General features: G+C 36.7%; 4 protein-coding genes across 4 annotated transcripts; all 4 read right to left on the bottom strand.

Moving 5' to 3' along the window:
- Positions 1 to 1,749: 1,749 nt before the first annotated feature.
- LOC107014594 (subtilisin-like protease SBT1.9) lies at positions 1,750 to 19,162 on the bottom strand. The gene is made up of 2 exons (XM_015214568.2): positions 18,549 to 19,162; positions 1,750 to 4,172 (listed from the first exon to the last, which is right to left on the bottom strand). The coding sequence occupies exons 1-2, from the start codon at positions 18,641 to 18,643 to the stop codon at positions 1,925 to 1,927; spliced, it is 2,343 nt and encodes a 780-aa protein (XP_015070054.2). The 5' UTR covers positions 18,644 to 19,162; the 3' UTR covers positions 1,750 to 1,924.
- Positions 7,771 to 11,353, bottom strand: LOC107030914 (subtilisin-like protease SBT1.9). The gene has a single exon (XM_015232130.2). It carries the CDS (start codon positions 10,346 to 10,348, stop codon positions 8,018 to 8,020), a length of 2,331 nt encoding a protein of 776 aa, XP_015087616.1. The 5' UTR covers positions 10,349 to 11,353; the 3' UTR covers positions 7,771 to 8,017.
- Positions 13,204 to 15,730, bottom strand: LOC107031430 (subtilisin-like protease SBT1.9). Its single transcript, XM_015232801.2, has one exon. The coding sequence runs from the start codon at positions 15,584 to 15,586 to the stop codon at positions 13,241 to 13,243; it is 2,346 nt and encodes a 781-aa protein (XP_015088287.1). The 5' UTR covers positions 15,587 to 15,730; the 3' UTR covers positions 13,204 to 13,240.
- LOC107028668 (subtilisin-like protease SBT1.9) lies at positions 16,113 to 18,667 on the bottom strand. Its single transcript, XM_027915265.1, has one exon. It carries the CDS (start codon positions 18,124 to 18,126, stop codon positions 16,306 to 16,308), a length of 1,821 nt encoding a protein of 606 aa, XP_027771066.1. The 5' UTR covers positions 18,127 to 18,667; the 3' UTR covers positions 16,113 to 16,305.
- Positions 19,163 to 19,316: the final 154 nt, after the last annotated feature.

Here is a 19,316-nt window from a genome sequence, read left to right as displayed (position 1 = left end):
AAAAAGCAACATACTTACATGAATAGTTGTGATTCGAGGAAAAAATTATTAACTTTCCTTATTCATATGCTTGCCTTGAGATTTTAGGTCCAAGGTGTCTTTAAAAGTGGAAAAGAACCATAATTAGAGTGGAAAAGAAGAACAATATAATTTGTTTTTAGTTAAACGTTAATTTTCTATTTTCATGCGGCGAGGTAAAAGAAAAATTGGGTAATTTCATTTGAAATAATTTCAATTAAAATTGAGCAATTTTGGTTGACTTGGGGAAATCATTCAATCGAGAGGTATATTTGTTAAGTTTGGTAAAGACAGGTACAAGACAAACTTAATTTATCAATAATTTAAATAGGAGGGTAATTTTTTACACCCTTTCACCTTAGAATAACTATGTTAAGCTTGTGAAATTTAGTAGCCTAGTTGATTGGATATCTGAACTTCCTCTTGTTTGTAATTCCCTCCCGTTTTCCCTTCCCCATTCCGAATATTTTTTTAAAAAAATATGTCAAGCTTAATCTTGAACACAGACTGAGAACATGAAAATGGTGACACCTCTGGGATTTTTCTGATCTCAAACATAATAGAGACATAGGGGGAAAATCCACCGGGATCATACTTAATTATCGATGTATGTGTGTGATACAATCAATATAAAATGTCAATCATAAAAGAGATACTCAGGAAAGTTCTGGCTAGCGGAATAAACTAATTAAATTAGCGAAAGTGTATGAGTGATACAATAAATATAAAATGTCACTAGTAAAATTTCGAAAAAAATTCCATATTGAACACATGCTTAAGTCTCATTAAACTATACTAAAATTGGATAACATATTCAATTAGAGCACCAGTAACACAAGGTAAAATATTATATTAATAGAAATACAAAATATATGTAAAAAAAAAGAAAATCATAGGTGCATCGTCGTGCATTTGTTTCCTTAGTACATCATTTTCCTTGCACTGCGATGTAAAAATAAGGAAAAAATAACAATAATTCCACTTGGCTTTCACATCATTCAATTATTTTAATCCAGTAATGCGAATTTACTCAACTATATATACATGAAAAATAAATTAATCCATGTAAGTAACGTTATTATTCAAACAGATTCAGAGGCACACGAAAGATAAATCCAAATGACGGCCATTGCAAGAGGAATCATGAGAAAGACGAAGAGAGAAGGTGGCTGAATCGAACCCATAAATAATGGTAGAAATAAAAGACAAATCACCACGACTAACATCATCAACATTGAACCAATTCCCCATTGACATTGTTCCATTTCTTGTGCCATTTTTTTTTCTTATAATTCTTTTGTTGCTTTCAGAAAATGTAAAATATAATGAAGAATAATAGTATAATATATGATTAATAGTCCTTTTATATAAATAGTTTTCGATATTCATGTTGTTTCACCAAAGGACGTGACGATTAGTTTTAAATTGTTACACGCGGCTTAATTTTTCATTTTCACACTTTGTTTTGAATAAAGTGAAAAAAAAGGAAAAAATTGTATAGTAAGTTTAGGAAAAATATTAAACTTTTTTTTAAAAAACAAGAGGGCAATTATAAAACATATATAATTAATGTTTTATTATGTATACATATGGATAATTCATTAAGGGCAATCATCTGATAAGGGTAATGATTAAACAAAATACCATATATAAATATCTAACATCTATAAAAATAATATTTTAACTTAATTTAGTAGTTCTAGTGCCAAAGTCTATCGACCAAAGTGAATATAAATGAAATTCTGTTTATGTTTTACTCTTAAATATAGTTAAATGTGATTATTAGCTCACCAATAGGTAAATTCAAAATAATTACATGGTTCAAAGTTGTTCCTGTTTATTTCCTGGATAACAACTTTACATTTAGCATATATTACGTACTATATTATTTGTATCTTATTTCGCGTTAGTCTTCGCTACCCCATACCTCAATAATGGTTGAAGTCACTATAGCACTACGAACAGTGTGGTTGCCATTTTCTTCAACCCAAGTAATCGAACCAAAGTTTTTACTCTGATCACTATCACCTATATATCGAATTGTCAAATTATAACTTTGCTTATCATTTTTCCCTTTAAACACCAGATTTCGCGGAGACACTGAAACTGTGGAATTCTTAGGAGTTTCAATCTTCACTTTATAAGTTGCTCCACCTTTACCAACATTTGTAAGGGTCCTCCTGAATTTCTGTTCCAACCAGGTGAAGTTCCCCTCCAGGCTGAACGGGTACAAGGCGATGAATGATGGGTAATTGAGATCAGCTGATGGATTTGAGCAGTTGTTGTAATTGGCTGATGATCTTGCAAATGTTTTGAATTGCTCTTCGGTGAAATTCATAGAGCATATAAGATTTATGTAATCTTGTGGAGTAGCATCATATACTAGGCCGGGATCAAGAGCTCTGTTCGGGTCAACATGCCCTGCTCCCATATCTAGTGGTGTGGCAATCATGTTATCATCCTCTCTAATAGGCTTTTGAGTACTATCCAAATGGTTTGCTGTGGTCATCATGGCGGAGCGAATAGCTGAAGGACTCCATTCAGGATGTGCGCCTTTTAGCATTGCTGCAATTCCAGCTGCATGAGGAGCAGACATGGATGTGCCTGATTTAAGTTCATAATCAGAGGCTAATTCTATGTTCTGAATACTTTCTGAAAAGATATTAGGTGGAAATGCTGCAAGAATCAGTACTCCTGGTGCCATGATATCTGGCTTTGCGATTCCCAAGTAGCTTCTGGAAGGCCCTCGTGCTGAGAATCGAGCAAGAACTGGGGCTGGCCTTTCTCCATCCATGTATGTTTCTTGGAACGTTATGGTGGCTGTGGGAGCAGCACTGTTTTCAACATAATTGATGACTTGTTTCCCTTCCTTTTTGTTAATCACAACTCCCGGGTAGGAAAAAGAAGAAGAGGTGAACACTGTTGGATCCACAGATATAAATATGCCTGCTTTTACTCTTGCTTGATTGACGTTAAAAATTTGGCTTGCGAAACCAAAACCATCTTCATCTGCATTATAATCACAGATGACGATGGTGCGTTCAGCATCAGGAACTTGCGATAACAATTCAACTGAATCACAAGTGGCCAGAGTCTTGTTGTAAATCACCAGTGAATCCCTGACATAGGCTCTTGCAGGAAACAAGCTCCACCCCCTAATTTTGAACCCATTGCCCAAAGTCAAAGTTCCTGCAAATCTCCTGTCAGTGTGGCCTGCTGCCACACACAAGATCCATGGAGATCCATTGCCTAAACTTCCAACGCTTGGACCTCGATTTCCAGCTGAAGCTGAAACTAGCACTCCCTTCATCATAGCTCCAAAGGAAGCAATTGATATAGCATCTTCATACAAGGGAATGAAACGGTACCCAAAAGAAATGGATATCATGTCAACACCATCCGCAACAGCTTGGTCCATAGCAGCAATTAAATCTGATGTAAAAGTTCCTTCGCTGAAGCTAAACTTGTACACAGCTATCCTAGCTCGTGGAGCAACCCCTCTGGCTGTTCCTGGTGCATATCCAAAATGGGAAGCACCTTTAGCAAAGTTCCCAGCAGCAATGGAAGCACAATGTGTGCCGTGACCATTAGTATCTCTAGCAGAATTCATGGAAATGTTCACAGTGGGATCATCAGCCAAAATTCCCTTATTGAAGTAATTAGCCCCAATAAGTTTTCTGTTGCACATTGAAGTATTAAACTGTGTTCCAGGCCTGCAAATCCCCTTCCACCTTTTGGGTATTTCAGGCATACCATCATCTTGGAAACTCGCAGACTCAGGCCAGATTCCACCATCAAGAACAGCAATGATCACATCTTGGCCTAAACCAGAAGCTGGCCATAGCCCAGATGAAGGATTGAGCTTGAGGAAATCAGATGTGTAGGTAGTATGAGGTTCCACATTTGTATCTTTGTAAGCTGAAACAAAACCTGGTAACTTCTTCAACGCTGCCAGTTCATTTTGGGACAAAACAACACTGAATCCATGAAACACATTGTCATATGAGTAAACAAGTTTTGGAGCAGAATGAAATCTGTCTACTGATGAAGGAACAGAACCTTTGATGGAATCAATAGTAGAAGAATGCCAATGATGATGATCAGTAAAGACATTAGGCATTAAAGATTTGTCCAAATGGACAATATAAGTGGATCTTTGTGCTATAGCTAAGAAACAGAACATATGAGTAGAAAGAAAGAGAAGATGAAGAAAATAATGAAACCCCATTCTAGATTCCATAGCACTACACAAAACACTTCCTAAATCACTAAATTCTCAATCTATCTTATAAGATTATATGCATAGAAAGCATGAGGGTCCCTTCAGTAATCAGTAGAGTTAGGTGGAGATTAAAATAAGCTAAAGAGGTACTACTGTAGTAGTAAAGGTAGGCGGCTTGTATAAAAGTAAACTATACTAATTCTGCCAACTTATTCTCCTTTTGCTTCTAAATTATATATACAGAAAAGGGTCAAAAATACCCCTAAACTATCTGAAATAGCTCATATATATCCTTAAACTATATTTCAGCTCAAAATTATCCTTCCCGTCATACTATTGGGTCAAAAATACACCTCTTCTTAACGGAAGTTGTTAAATACCGCGTGGATGCTATGTGTGTCAATATAGTTCTGCCACATAGACAAAACGGAAAAGGGTAAAAAATATTCTTAAAATATTTGAAATAGCTCATATTTACCCTTCAACTATATTTCAGCTCAAAACTACTCTTTTCATCAAACTATTGGTTCAAAAGTGCCCTTCTTATTAACAAAAGGTGTTAAATGTCACGTGAATTCTACATTACACGTCAATAGGGTTCCACTGCCACACAAATTAAATCTTAAATCTTAATCACTCTTTTCTCCTCTCATTTCATTATTTTCCATGAACAATTTCACTCCTCCCTCATTTCGCGGCTAGGATTTCACTGTTTTCTTCGTCGTTGGGTTTTAAAGTGGATATTCGTGGTTATAGGTGAATAAATCTTTTTTCTTATTTTTTTTTATGTTTACAACCACGAATATCTACTTTGAAACCCAACCCCGAACAAAGCTATGAAACCCTAGCAGCGAAATGAGGGGAAAATTGTGAAATCTTAATTATCATGCTTTGAAATCGTAAACATAAAAAATAAGAAAAAAATATTTATATTACTAACCTACAACCTCGAATATCCACTTTGAAACTCAACCACGAAGAAAGTTGCAAAACCCTAGTCGCGAAATAAAGAGAAAGTTATGAAATTCTAAATATCATGCTTTGAACGTTAACATAATAAAATAAGAAAAAATATTTACTAACCTACAACCACAAATATCCACTTTGAAACCTAGCCACGAAGAAAACTGTGAAACCCTAGCTGCAAAATGAGGACAAAGAGGTGAAATCGCTTCTGGAAAATAATGAAATGAGGGAGGGGGGGGGGGGGAGTAATTAGGATTTAGGGATTTAGTCTATGATCCACATGTCATTTAACCACTTTTGTTAATAAGAAAGTACTTTTGACCCAATAGTTTGAAGGAAAGGGTAGTTTTGAGCCGAAATATAACTCAAGGATAAATATGAGCTATTTCGGATAGTTTAAGGGTATTTTTGACTCTTTTACGTTTGGTCGATGTGGCAGTATAACTATATTAGCATGTCATGTGACATCCACGTGACATTTAACAACTTCCGTTAAGAAGAAGGGTAGTTTTGACCCAATAGTATGACGGGAAGGGTAGTTTGAGCCGAAATATAGTTTAAGGGTAAATATGACCTATTTTGGATAATTTAGGGATATTTTTGAGCCTTTTTCGTAATATATATTACTATTACCTCCGTCTCATTTTATGTGGCACCATTTTCTTTTTAGTCAATCCCAAAAAGAATGTCACATTTCCTTATATGGTAAGTATTTAAGGATATAATTTTTCTTTTACCTTTATTGATCCCACTTAATTTTCTAATACATTTATGAGGAGTGAGATAAGTGAGTTACTTTTTTCAAGGGCAATTTGATAAACATTTCAAAGTATTCATTATTTTTTAAACTCGTGTCAAATCAAATATCGCCACATAAAATGGGACAGAGGGAGTATCTGTTAATGATTTTAATAAGCAATGTTGCTTTGTAGAATCAGTCAAATGAGAATTGAAAGATTAAATAAGACAAATGACTATTCAGCACAATTATCATCAGTCATTTTCATGGTCCTTATATAGGTATGATAAATGACTCGATATCAATCATGTAACGTTATGAAATATTCCACTGGAATGATTTTGGTATGTATTAGAAGATAAATCTTATATTTTTGCGTCCACAAACTTCTTTTGTGAGGTAAAAAAATAATCTCATATGATCAATATCGATGGTTTGAATCACAAAAATGATTTTAACTTTGTCATAAGTTATCCTTTTTTTTTTTCGGTTTTAAGAACTTTTATCTTTTTACTTTCTTGGTAATGACTCGAATAATTGTGGCTTTAATCAAAGGTTCCATTGAAAATTATGTGATAAAGGCCATAGACCTTTCCTCCTGGTCCCAAATTTCATCAATCACTCAAAATCAATGATGTAATGGGACGTATATAAGGAATAGGGGTAACCTAAAACCAAATTAAATCGTAAATCGAGTTAATCCCGAAAAAAATTCGATTAGTGGTTGGTCTGACTTGGTTTGGTGTTGAAAAAAAATTGACAATATTTGGATTGGGTTGATTTTAACTAAAAAAAAATAACCCGAGACCAAGTCAGCCCCACATTATATATATAATTTAAAATTTTTATTTTACACATAAAAATATTTACTTTGATATTATTTTTAAATATTTCTTATACTTTTTCCTAGTTTTTATCTTTTAATATATTATTTCAAGTTTGAAACTTAGAATTTTGAATAGTTTCGTAAAGATTATAGTCAATAGGTGTTGGTAATTATAATAAAATTTAAATCAAAATCAGATTAATATTAAAGCAAAAAAGAAATCAATTTAACACTAAGAATGATAATAATGTTGAATATTTGTTCTTTGATTTTACATTGGTTTAGACATTTGACATACATAATCTAATTTTAATTTCCTTTAATATTTAGTCATGTAACTAATAATTATTAAACTTATTTTAACATGATTTAGTACTTTTAAATTATGGTCATTTTCATTATGATTTGTTAATTTGCAATATTTGTTTTACGCAATTCCTAATATATATATATATATATATTTGGATATTTAAGTGTCATTAATCATATCATCGGTTGTGTTATACTCTTAAGAAACACCTTAGATAGATATATTTTGGTAGAACTGAAGAAATATTTGAATTACAAGTAAATTATATGTTTGTATGAATATTTAGCGGAAAAAATCCGAAAACCCGAGGTTGAAAAACCCGAGTTTTATTGGCTTTTTGGTTTGGTTTATAGATTTAAAAATCCAACACAGATAGTTTGGTTTGATATTTGAAAAATCCGAACCAACCCGATCATATACACCCCTAATAAGAAAGGAAATATAATAATTTTATCTTCAAAGAAAGTGAGAATTCAAAGTACTAGAAATAGTTAGAGAAGAAAACGAAAGAAGCAATATTCCAAGCTTAGTGTATCACCAGATGCGCCATTGACCTTCTGAGTTCAATACAAGAATATAGATGTATTATACTAGTCTCAAATTAGTGAAAATAGTAAATTCAAGAGCAAATAAACAACGAATATGATAAATGCAGTTCAACTGAAGACGTAATATCATGGATCATAATATATTGAATTAATTAGCATGGTATTATTAACTCAACATCATGTTTATTAATTACAATGAAACTTCAACTACTGTAAACCAGTATTCTCTGCGCACATATTCATTAGCTTGCCCTCATTTGTTCAAAGCAAAAACTTTTAGCTTGTACATTCACATAGAAAGAAATATACAATTTTTTTTTTAATTTTTATCTCACTTCATTTCCCTTTATACCTCTAAAACTCAAGAATCTGATGGCCCTAGTCATCACTAGCTACCCCAGACCTCGATTATGGGAGACGTCACTATAGGACTCCTAACAGAGTGGTTACCCTTCTCTTCAACCCAAGTGATCGACCCAAAGTTCGTACTCTGATCACTATCACCTATATATCGAATTGTCAAACTATAACTTTGCTTATCATTTTTCCCCTTAAACACCAGAGTTCGCGGAGACACTGAAATTGTGGAATTCTTCGGAGTTTCTATCTTCACTTTATAAGTTGTTTCACCTTTACCAACATTAGTAAGGGTCCTCCTGAATTTCTGCTCCAACCAGGTGTAATTGCGCTCGATGCTGAATGGGTACAACGCAATGAATGATGGGTAATTGAGATCAGCTGATGGATTTGAGCAGTTGTTGTAATTGGCTGATGATCTTGCAAATGTTTTGAACTGCTCTTCCGTGAAATTCAAAGAGCATATAAGATTTATGTAATCTTGTGGAGTGGCATCATATATGAGGCCGGGATCAAGAGCTTTGTTCGGGTCAACGTGTCCTGCTCCCATTTCTAGGGGTGTGGCTACCCTATTATTATCCCTTCTAATAGGATTTTGAGTATTATCCAAATGGTTTGCTGTTGTCATCATGGCAGAGCGAATAGCTGAAGGACTCCATTCGGGATGCACACTTTTTAGCATTGCTGCAATTCCAGCAGCATGAGGTGCAGCCATGGATGTGCCTGATTTAAGCTCGTAATCAGTGGTTAATTGTATGTTCTGAATACTATCTGAAATGAGATTAGGTGGAAATGCTGCAAGAATCAGTACCCCTGGCGCCATAATATCTGGCTTTGCAATTCCCAAGTAGCTTTTGGAGGGCCCTCGTCCGGAGTCTCCTGCAACAACTGGGGCTGGGCTTCCATCCACGTAAGTTTCTTGGAACGTGATTGTAGCAGTCGGAGAAACACTATTTTTAACGTAATTGATGATTTGTTTCCCTTCCTTTTTGTCAACCACAACTCCTGGGTAGGGAAATGAAGAAGACCTGAAAACTTCTGGATCCTCAGAAATAAAGATGCCTGCTTTAAGTTTCGCTCTGATGACGTGAGAAATTTGGCTAGAGAAACCCCAACCCTCTTCATCTGCATTGTAATCACAGATGATGATGGTGCGTTCGGGATCAGGAACTTGCGATAACAATTCATCTGAATCGCAAGCGGCTAGAGTCTTGTTGTATATAACTGGAGAATCCCTGACAAAGGCTCTTGCAGGAAACAAGGTCCACCCCCTAATTTTTAATCCATTGCCTAAAGTCAAAGTTCCTCCAAATCTCCTGTCAGTGTGGCCTGATGCCACACACAAGATCCATGGAGATCCATTTTCTACAGATGAACCGCTACCTTCATTTCCAGCTGAAGCTGAGACCAATACTCCCTTCATCATAGCTCCGAAAGAAGCAATGGATATAGCATCTTCATACAAGGGAATGAAACGGTATCCATAAGAAATGGATATCATGTCAACACCGTCTGCAACAGCTTGGTCCATAGCAGCAATTAAATCTGATGATAGTGTTCCTTCATCAAAGCTAAACTTGTAGACCGCTATCCTAGCTCGTGGAGCAACCCCTCTTGCTGTCCCCGGTGCATATCCAAAATGAGAAGCACCTTTAGCAAAGTTCCCAGCAGCGATGGAAGCGCAATGTGTGCCATGACCATCATTATCCCTGGCAGAATTCATGGAGATTTTCGCAGTAGGATTATTCGCCAAAATTCCCTTATTGAAGTAATTAGCCCCAATGAGTTTTCTGTTGCACATTGAAGTATTAAACTGAGTGCCTGGATTGCAAATACCTTTCCACCTTTTGGGTATTTCAGGCATACCATCATCTCTGAAACTCGCGGATTCTGGCCAGATTCCACCGTCAAGAACACCAATGATCACATCTTGTCCTAAACCAGAAGCTTGCCACAACCCCGACGAAGGAGTAAGCTTAAGGAAATCAGATGTATGGGTAGTATGAGGTTCCACAGTTCTGTCTTTGTATGCTGAAATGAAACCTGGTGACTTCCTCAAAGCTGCCAGTTCATGTTTGGACAAAACAGCACTGAAGCCATGAAACACATTGTCATAGGAATAAACAAGTTTTGGGGCAGAGTGGAATCTGTCTACTGATGAAGGAACAACAGCTTTGATAGAATCAAGAGTGGAAGAATGCCAATGATGGTGATGAGCAAAGACATTAGGCATAAAGGACTTGTCAAGATGGACAATGTAAGTGGATCTTTGTGCTAAAGCTAAAAATAGATGAGCAAAAAAAACCCATGAAAGCAAGACTAGATGTAAAGAAGAAGGAAACCAAATATTTCTTGATCCCATGTTCACTCACTATATTACACTTGTTAAGACACCAAATATTCATTTGACTTTATAAGTTTAAAAAATAGAAGCATATGAGGCCCCTTTAGCAATCAATTCTGTTAGGTGGATACTGAAATGACCTAAGAGGTATTAATGCAGTAAATATAGGCGGCGGCTTGTGTAAACCAATCAAAAGCTTGATAGCACCTTAGATGTCAATCTTGACTCTTGTTATCCATTCAATTCACTGTTATTTTCTTATACTGTAATATAATTTTTTTTATCAATATCTCAATGCAATAATATTTCACCCTTTCTTATTGATCATATACCCCTTTCTGGAAATAGTAGTAAACATTGTCGAAAAATTAAACAAGTAGAGTATGTGTCATTCTTTTAAATAAAATCAAACAAACAGATACATATTTCATTTTCCTTTTCAACGAGGGGATAAATCGCCATAGAGTCCTTTTTGTTTTTTTGTGGTCTCAGGTTCAATGAATGACTCAACATCAATAATGTAGTGGGACGTAACGATGGGATGCGGCAAATCACTCAGCTTCTAATAAATGTTTTGATATAAACGTAAATAAAAACAGCCGCCTCAGTCTATCTTGGCGGAGTGTGGATAACTTTTCTTACCATTTTATCCACAATCACATCATTACCAATCATCTTTGCCATTATCATCATTATCACTATGGTTAATTATATATAATTACGTCACTAACCACCAACCACGATCCCTAACCACTTCTACACGATCCCTAACCACTTCTACTACTACAAGTCACCTCCACCTCCATCAAACAGTCCACCCTTTCTTCTATCACTATCAATCACATTATCATCACTGCGATCAATATCTACTACACTATTTTCATTATTACAATTAGTACGGTTGCTAATTGACAACAACATATCGTTAACTACCACACGTTCTTCAGTTACCATCACATTAGTCACTACAACATTAATCATCTTTTCCATCACAACTGTCACCACTATTATTACTAACCACTGACATAAATCATTATTCTCTCCGATTCAAATAGAATGATTTAGTTTGACTTGAAACGAAATTTAAGAAAAGAAAAAAGACTTTTTAATCTTGTGGTTCTAAATTAAAGTTATGTCAAATGTACCAAAATATCCTTTAATCTTGCGGCCTAAAACATGTCACGTGGATAGTTGAAGTTAAAGTGTTGCCAAAAAAGAAAATGAGTCATTCTTTTTTAAACAGACTAAAAAGGAAACTAGGTCATTCTTTTTTAAAAGAGAAAAATATTCAGATGTGTATTTAGATTTAAACTTCTAAATCTTAAAACACATCTTAATATTCAGAGGTGTGATTCGAATTCTGACATTTTAAGCTTAACGAAAACTAATAAAACCTAAATATTTTTGTATTTTCTTCAAAAAGACAACAATCAATTGTAAGTTGTAACAGAGCAGAGACAAAAAAAGGGAAACCCTCCCCAAAATCCCCAATAGCATGCTGAGAAGTTCTTTGTAGTGACTTCTCCTCACAATTGGGTAAAATCTTCTTTCTTTAATGTTCTTCATTGTTCTTTCTTAACATGGTTTTTTTGTGTATCAACATTGTTGATTTGGATTGATCATACTTTAGGGATAAAAGAAATAGGCAATGCCTTTTTGATTGGACAAAAACTTTTAATTCAGTATTTATACATATATAATATCCCTCTTAGTTCAAGAATCACCCAGACCTCAACAGTTTAGTTGTAACTATAAGACTCCTAACTGCCTGGTTGCCATTTTCTTCAACCCAAATGACTGATCACCTGGCTTGCGCTTGCCACGTCATTACAAATTTGGGTTGTTAACTCTTGAAGATATGTGTGATCTTTTAGGATAACGGTGGAGCAGTTTTTATCTCAAAATGCTACAGAAATTATAAGTGATCTATTTCGTATCGTTCAAGGGGTAATTTAGACTCTTTTCCAAAAATTCAAACTTCCCTACTTCCCACTCTATAAATGAGTAAATTTGAACTTTTCACCAGTTAAAGCAATAACAGGGCTGAGTTTAGATGTGATGAACAAGAAAAAAGACAAGGCTAATAAAATTTCAGGGGCAAGTAACGTCCAACATGGATAAATGACGGTATAGCAATGAACATAGGAATGATACTAGGAAATATGGTCCAAACGAAAATGCTGAATTGGAATGAACTAGTTGAAAAGCTGCTTCCGCCACTGTCACCGAAGGCTGATAGACCCTCATCTTCTTATTTTATCGTAGTTCATTTATGCTAAACAAAAATATTTTAGTCTTTCCTGCTTCATACCCACTCAAACTTTCCTAACCTAGATTGTTAGCTTCTTGGTTTTCTTGTGTGAATAATCAGATTGTCGATGAACCACCTTACTAAGTTGAAAATTGCCTGTCATTTTGTGGCAATTCATTAACCTAGGTTTAGTGCACTTGTAATGTCTTATCAGCTATATATCTCCCATGAATCCAATAGGTTGGCTTTCATTGAGATAACAACGTAAATGCCTTCAAACGATCAGCTATGCTCTTTTTGGTAAGTCCTTTTCTTTATTTTATACACCCACAAATTGAAGTGTTCATATTATAAAAGTTGTTCCAAAGATTTAGAAAGACAAGACGTTTATATTTTAAAATACATCTCCTTTCAAATGCAAACTTGAGAAGCAGGAATACACATTTGACGATTTGGATTGATCACAGTAATCAGGGGTAAAAAATAGGCAATGTTGGGAAGTTTTTTGGCACAAAGTTGCTCCTAATGCATACATTATTTATTCCGATGTCTTTTTGATAGGACAAATTTTTCATTCAGTATTTATACATAAATCCCCCCCCCCCCTTAATTCCCTTTAGTCTTGTACAGTGTACTTGCTTCTCAAGAATCTGATCGCCTTAGTCTTCGCTATCCCATACCTCAATAATGGTAGTTGTCACTATAGGACTCCGAACAGTGTGGTTGCCATTTTCTTCAATCCAAGTGATCGACCCAAAGTTCCTACTCTGATCACTATCACCTATATATCGAATTGTCAAATTATAACTCTGCTTATCATTTTTCCCCTTGAACACCAGTGTTTGTGGAGACACTGAAACTGTGGAATTCTTTGGAGTTTCTATCTTCACTTTATAAGTTGCTCCACCTTTACCGACATTTGTAAGGGTCCTCCTGAATTTCTGCTCCAACCAGGTGAAGTTCCCCTCCAGGCTATACGGGTACAATGCAATGAATGATGGATAGTTGAGATCAGCTGATGGATTTGAGCAGTTGTGGTAATTGGCTGATGATCTTGCAAATGTTTTGAATTGCTCTTCGGTGAAATTCATAGAGCATATAAGATTTATGTAATCTTGTGGAGTGGCATCATATACTAGCCCGGGATCAAGAGCTCTGTTTGGGTCAACATGCCCTGCACCCATGTCTAGGGGTGTGGCAACCCAGTTATTATCGTCTTTTATAGGTTTTTTAATACTATCCAAATGGTTTGCTGTGGTCATCATAGCGGAGCGAATTGCAGAAGGACTCCATTCAGGATGTGCACCTTTCAGCATTGCTGCAATTCCAGCAGCATGAGGAGCAGCCATGGATGTGCCTGATTTAAGTTCGTAATCACTGGATAGGTCTAAGTTCGTCTGAATACTTACTGAAATGAGATTTGGTGGAAATGCTGCAAGAATTAGTACCCCTGGTGCCATAATATCTGGCTTTGCGATGCCCAAGTAGCTTCTGGAGGGCCCTCGTGCTGAGCTTCCAGCAAGAACTGGGGCAGGCGTACCATCCACATATGTTTCTTGAAACGTGATAGTGGCCGTGGGAGCAACATTGCTTTTAACGTAATTAATGACTTGTTTCCCTTCCTTTTTGTCAATCACAACTCCCGGGTAGGGAAAAGAAGAAGAACTGAACACTCCTGGATCCTCAGAGATGAAGATGCCTGCTTTCAGTCCTGCTCGAATGACGGTAGAAATTTGAATGGTGAAACCAAAACCATCTTCATTTGCATTATAATCACAGATGATGATGGTGCTTTCGGGATCAGGAACTTGCGATAACAATTCAACTGAATCACAAGTGGCCAGAGTCTTGTTGTAAATCACTGGAGAATCCCTGACAAAGGCTCTTGTAGGAAATAAGCTCCATCCCCTAATTTTTAACCCATTTCCCAAAGTCAAAGTTCCTGAAAATTTTCTGTCAGTGTGGCCTGATGCCACACACAAGATCCATGGAGATCCATTGCTTAAACTTCCCACGCTTGGACCTCGATTTCCAGCTGATGTTGAAACTAGCACTCCCTTCATCATAGCTCCAAAAGAGGCAATTGATATAGCATCTTCATATAAGGGAATGAAACGGTAACCAAAAGAAATAGATATCATGTCAACACCGTCTGCAACAGCTTGGTCCATAGCAGCAATTAAATCTAATGTAAAAGTTCCTTCATTGAAGCTAAACTTGTACACAGCTATCCTAGCTCGTGGAGCAACCCCTCTTACTGTCCCTGGTGCATATCCAAAATGGGAAACACCTTTGGCGAAGTTCCCAGCAGCAATGGAAGCGCAATGTGTGCCGTGACCATTAGTATCCCTGGCAGAATTCATGGAGATGTTCACAGTGGGATCATTCGCCAAAATACCCTTATTGAAGTAATTAGCCCCAATGAGTTTTCTGTTGCACATGGAAGTGTTAAACTGGGTACCGGGCCTACAAATTCCTTTCCACCTTTTGGGGATTTCTGGCAGACCATCATCTTGGAAACTCATGGATTCGGGCCAGATTCCACCGTCAAGAACAGCCACAATCATATCTTGGCCTAAACCAGAAGCTGGCCATAGGCCATATGAAGGATTGAGCTTGAGGAAATCAGATGTGTAAGTAGTGTGAGGTTCCACAGTTCTATCTTTGTATGCTGAAATGAAACCTGGTGACTTTTTCAAAGCTTTCAGTTCATCTTTGGACAAAACAGCACTGAAGCCATGAAACACATTGTCATAAGAATAAACAAGTTTTGGAGCAGAGTGGAATCTGTCTTCTGATGAAGGAACAGAAGCTTTGATGGATTCAATGGTGGAAGAGTGCCAATGATGGTGATCAGCAAAGACATTTGGCATTAAGGACTTGTCAAGGTGGACAATGTAAGTGGATCTTTGTTCCATAGCTAAGAAGATATGAGCAGAAAGGAACCAGGAAAGCAAGATCAGATATGGACATGGAAACCAAATATTTCTAGATCCCATGTTCATCACTTACTACACACTTGTGTTCTTAAGACACCAAATATTCATTCGACTTTATAGGATGAAGTATAGAAGCATATGAGGTCCCTTTAGCAATCAGTACAGCTAGATAAGTTGACTCTTCTTATCCATCGAAAATGAGCTAATTCAGTAAAGATAGGCGGCTTATGTAAAAGCAAACTTTACCATCAAGCCTGAAAGGGACCTATATGTCAGACTCAAATGTGACCCCTCTTATCCACCTAATTAAATGTTATTTATCATATTCTCTGCTTCTGAATAATTTATGATGACAATAATTTTGATTAGCATTGTTAATCTGGAGAATCATGAATGAGAACTGGAAGATTAGTAAAGAGAAATGACCATTCATAATTATTAACAGAAAGCTTATTGAACTCTCTCTTTGTATGTCGTCTAAACTTTATCAGAGATATTTTTTAAGGGGCAACTATTTACTTATAGCAAAGTCAAAATTCTTATCCCACATATTGAATATTTAGTCCTTCCCCCAAAATATCTTTTGAGAAGTCTGTAGACTGTTTTAGGCTTTTGCTTGACTAATGAGACTTATCCTATCCACAGAAGAATCATAATATACAAACTCTAGAAAAAGATTTCTTTTACTATTGATCAATGAGTTCTTAGGGATAAATAGACTTAAAGTAGGTTATCGAATAACACAACTTTTTCATTCAGCATACATAATCTGATGGTCCTAAATCCTAATTGTTTGAAGCCCAAACATCAACTGTGGAAGTTATCACCATTGGACTTCTTACAGAATGATTTCCGTTCTTTTCAACCCAAGTGATAGAACCATCTTGACCTCCTTTCTCGTCACCTCTATAGCGAATTGTCAAAGTATAGCTTTGCTTCTCATTTTTGTTCTTGAACACCAATGTTTGTGGTGACACTGAAATTGTAGAGTTCTTGGGAGACTCTATTTTTACTTCATAAGTTGCCCCACCTTTACCAACATTTGTAAGGGTTCTCCTGAATTTCTGTTCCAACCAGGGGTAGTTACCCTCCTGGCTGTATGAATAAAAGGCAATGAATGATGGATAATTGAGATCAGCTGATGGATTTGAGCAGTTGTGATAATTGGCTAATGATCTTGCGAATGTTTTGAACTGCTCTTCTGTGAAATTCAAAGAGCATATAAGATTTATGTAATCTTGTGGAGTAGCATCATATACTAGGCCGGGATCAAGTGCCCTGTTTGGATCAACATGCCCTGATCCGATGCCTAGAGGCGAGGCTACCATGTCGTCGTCCTCTGTAATACGCTCTTGTGCACTATTCAAATGGTTTGCGGTAGTCATCATGGCAGAGCGAATAGCTGAAGGACTCCAATCAGGATGTGCGCCTTTTAGCATTGCTGCAGTTCCAGCTGCATGAGGTGCAGCCATGGATGTGCCTGATTTAAGCTCGTAATCAGTGGTTAATTGTAGGTTCTCAATAGAAACCGAAGGGATATTAGGTGGAACTGCTGCAAGAATAAGTGCCCCTGGAGCCATAATATCTGGCTTTGCGATTCCTGCATAGCTTCTGGAGGGCCCTCGTGATGAGTATCCAAGAAGAAATGGGCTTGGCCTTTCTCCATCCAAATATGTTTCTTGGAATGTTATGGTGGCCGTGGGAGAAACACTGTTTTTAACGTAATTGATGACTTCTTTCCCTTCCTTTTCGTCAATCACAACTCCGGGGTGGGTAAAAGAAGCAACCCTGAACACTGCTGGATCTTCAGAGATAAATATACCTGCTTTAAATCTTGCTCGAGTGACATGAAAAATTTGACTATCAAAACCAAAACCGTCTTCAAGTTTATTATAGTCACAAATGATGATGGTGTTTTGGAGATCAGGAAATTGTGATAACAACTCATCTGAACTGCAATCAGATAGAGTTTTATTGTAAATCACCGGAAAATCCCTGACAAAGGCTCTTGCAGGAAACAAGCTCCACCCCCTAATTTTTAATCCATTGCCCAAAGTTAATGTTCCTGCAAATGTCCGGTCGGTGAAGCCTGCTGCCACGCACAAGATCCATGGAGATCCATTGCCTAAAGTTCCACAACTTGGACCTCGATTTCCAGCTGAAGCTGAAACCAGCACTCCCTTCATCATAGCTCCAAAAGAAGCAATAGATATAGCATCTTCATATAAGGGAATGAAACGGTTACTAAAAGAAATGGATATCATGTCAACACCGTCTGCAACAGCTTGGTCCATAGCAGCAATTAGATCCGATGTTAAGCTTCCTTCACGAAAGCTAAACTTGTATACAGATATCCTAGCTTGCGGGGCAACCCCTCTTGCTGTTCCTTGTGCATATCCAAAATGGGAAACACCTTTCGCAAAGTTCCCAGCAGCAATGGAAGCGCAATGTGTGCCATGACCATTAGTATCCCTAGCAGAATTCATGGAAATGTTCAGAGTGGGATCATCAGCCAAAAGTCCCTTGTTGAAGTAATTAGCCCCAATGAGTTTTCTGTTGCACATGGAAGTGTTAAACTGGGTGCCTGGATTGCAAATTCCTTCCATCTTTTGGGGATTTCAGGAATACCGTCATCTTAAAAACTTGCAGATTCTGGCCAGATGCCACTGTCAAGAACACCAATGATCATATCTTGGCCTAAACCAGAAGCTGGCCATAACCCGTATGAAGGATTGAGCTTGAGGTAACCAAATGTGTAAGTAGTGTCAGGTTCCACAGTTCTGTCTTTATAAGCTGAAATGAAACCTGGTGACTTCTTCAACGCTGCCAGTTCATCTTTGGACAAAACAGCACTGAAGCCATGAAACACATGATCATAAGAGTAAACAAGTTTTGGAGCAGAGTGGAATCTGTCTACTGATGAAGGAACAGAAGCTTTGATGGAATCAATAGTAGAAGAATGCCAATGATGGTGATCAGTAAAGACATAGGCATTAAAGATTTGTCCAAATGGACAATATAAGCGGATCTTTGTGCTATAGCTAAAAAGAGATGAGCAGAAAGGGCCCATGAAAACAAGACAGGATATGGAGAATATGGGAACCAAATGTTTCTTGATCCCATTTTCACTCACTACACATTACTCAAATATTCAATTGACTTTGTAGGATAACACATATAAAAAGATTAGGCCCTTGTAACAATTAATACTGTTAGGCGGAGAAGATTGGGATGAGCTTTAGTGACACTAATGTAGTAAAGACAGCAGATATGTGTAAAAGTGAACTCTTACCAATCAAGTTTCATGAATGACTCAAAATTACCGGTGCAATTGTGCTGTGGAGTTGATAATCATCCCGGGGAGAGGAGGCCATAGTGACATTTTTCATCGTTCCGAGTTTGATGAATGACTAAAAATCAATCATGTAGACAGTGTGCCTGGGGGGTAAGGGGGTGGGGAGAGAGAGAGCTTAAAGTTATGTTTGGATAACTAGGAGTGAGATGACTAGATATCTCTTGTTCAAATCTTGAGAATGAACAAACTCTTGATAGATGGCTCTTTATCTCCCAAATCTGGACTAATTGTGCCTATTTGGATAGTGATGAAATGTCTAACGAATCTAGCTAGAATTTAAAACTGAAATTTTAGAAAGAAAATCAGATAGTAATACCATTCTTTTTTAAAAGTCTTTGACATTTTGGGAAGTTAACTTCATTTGTTAGTACTGTGCTGTCCATCCCAACATGCATGTTGAAAAGTCTTAGGATTTGCTGGAGTAAATGAGACTTTAAAGAC

The sequence above is a fragment of the Solanum pennellii genome, chromosome 1, assembly GCF_001406875.1.
Source record: "Solanum pennellii chromosome 1, SPENNV200".
Classification (NCBI taxonomy): Eukaryota; Viridiplantae; Streptophyta; class Magnoliopsida; order Solanales; family Solanaceae; genus Solanum; species Solanum pennellii.
Note: the sequence above shows the minus strand (reverse complement) of the source record. Positions and strands in the feature narration are given on the sequence as shown.

Bases quoted from the DNA above. Each gene is read 5' to 3' on its own strand.
- LOC107030914 (XM_015232130.2), bottom strand. From the start codon at position 10,348: ATGGGATCAAGAAATATTTGGTTTCCTTCTTCTTTACATCTAGTCTTG.
- LOC107028668 (XM_027915265.1), bottom strand. From the start codon at position 18,126: ATGGAAGGAATTTGCAATCCAGGCACCCAGTTTAACACTTCCATGTGC.
- LOC107014594 (XM_015214568.2), bottom strand. From the start codon at position 18,643: ATGGGATCAAGAAACATTTGGTTCCCATATTCTCCATATCCTGTCTTG. The intron at 4,173-18,548 runs ATCCGCTTATAT...TATAGCACAAAG, and splicing joins TTTTTAGCTATAGCACAAAG to ATCCACTTATATTGTCCATT.
- LOC107031430 (XM_015232801.2), bottom strand. From the start codon at position 15,586: ATGAACATGGGATCTAGAAATATTTGGTTTCCATGTCCATATCTGATC.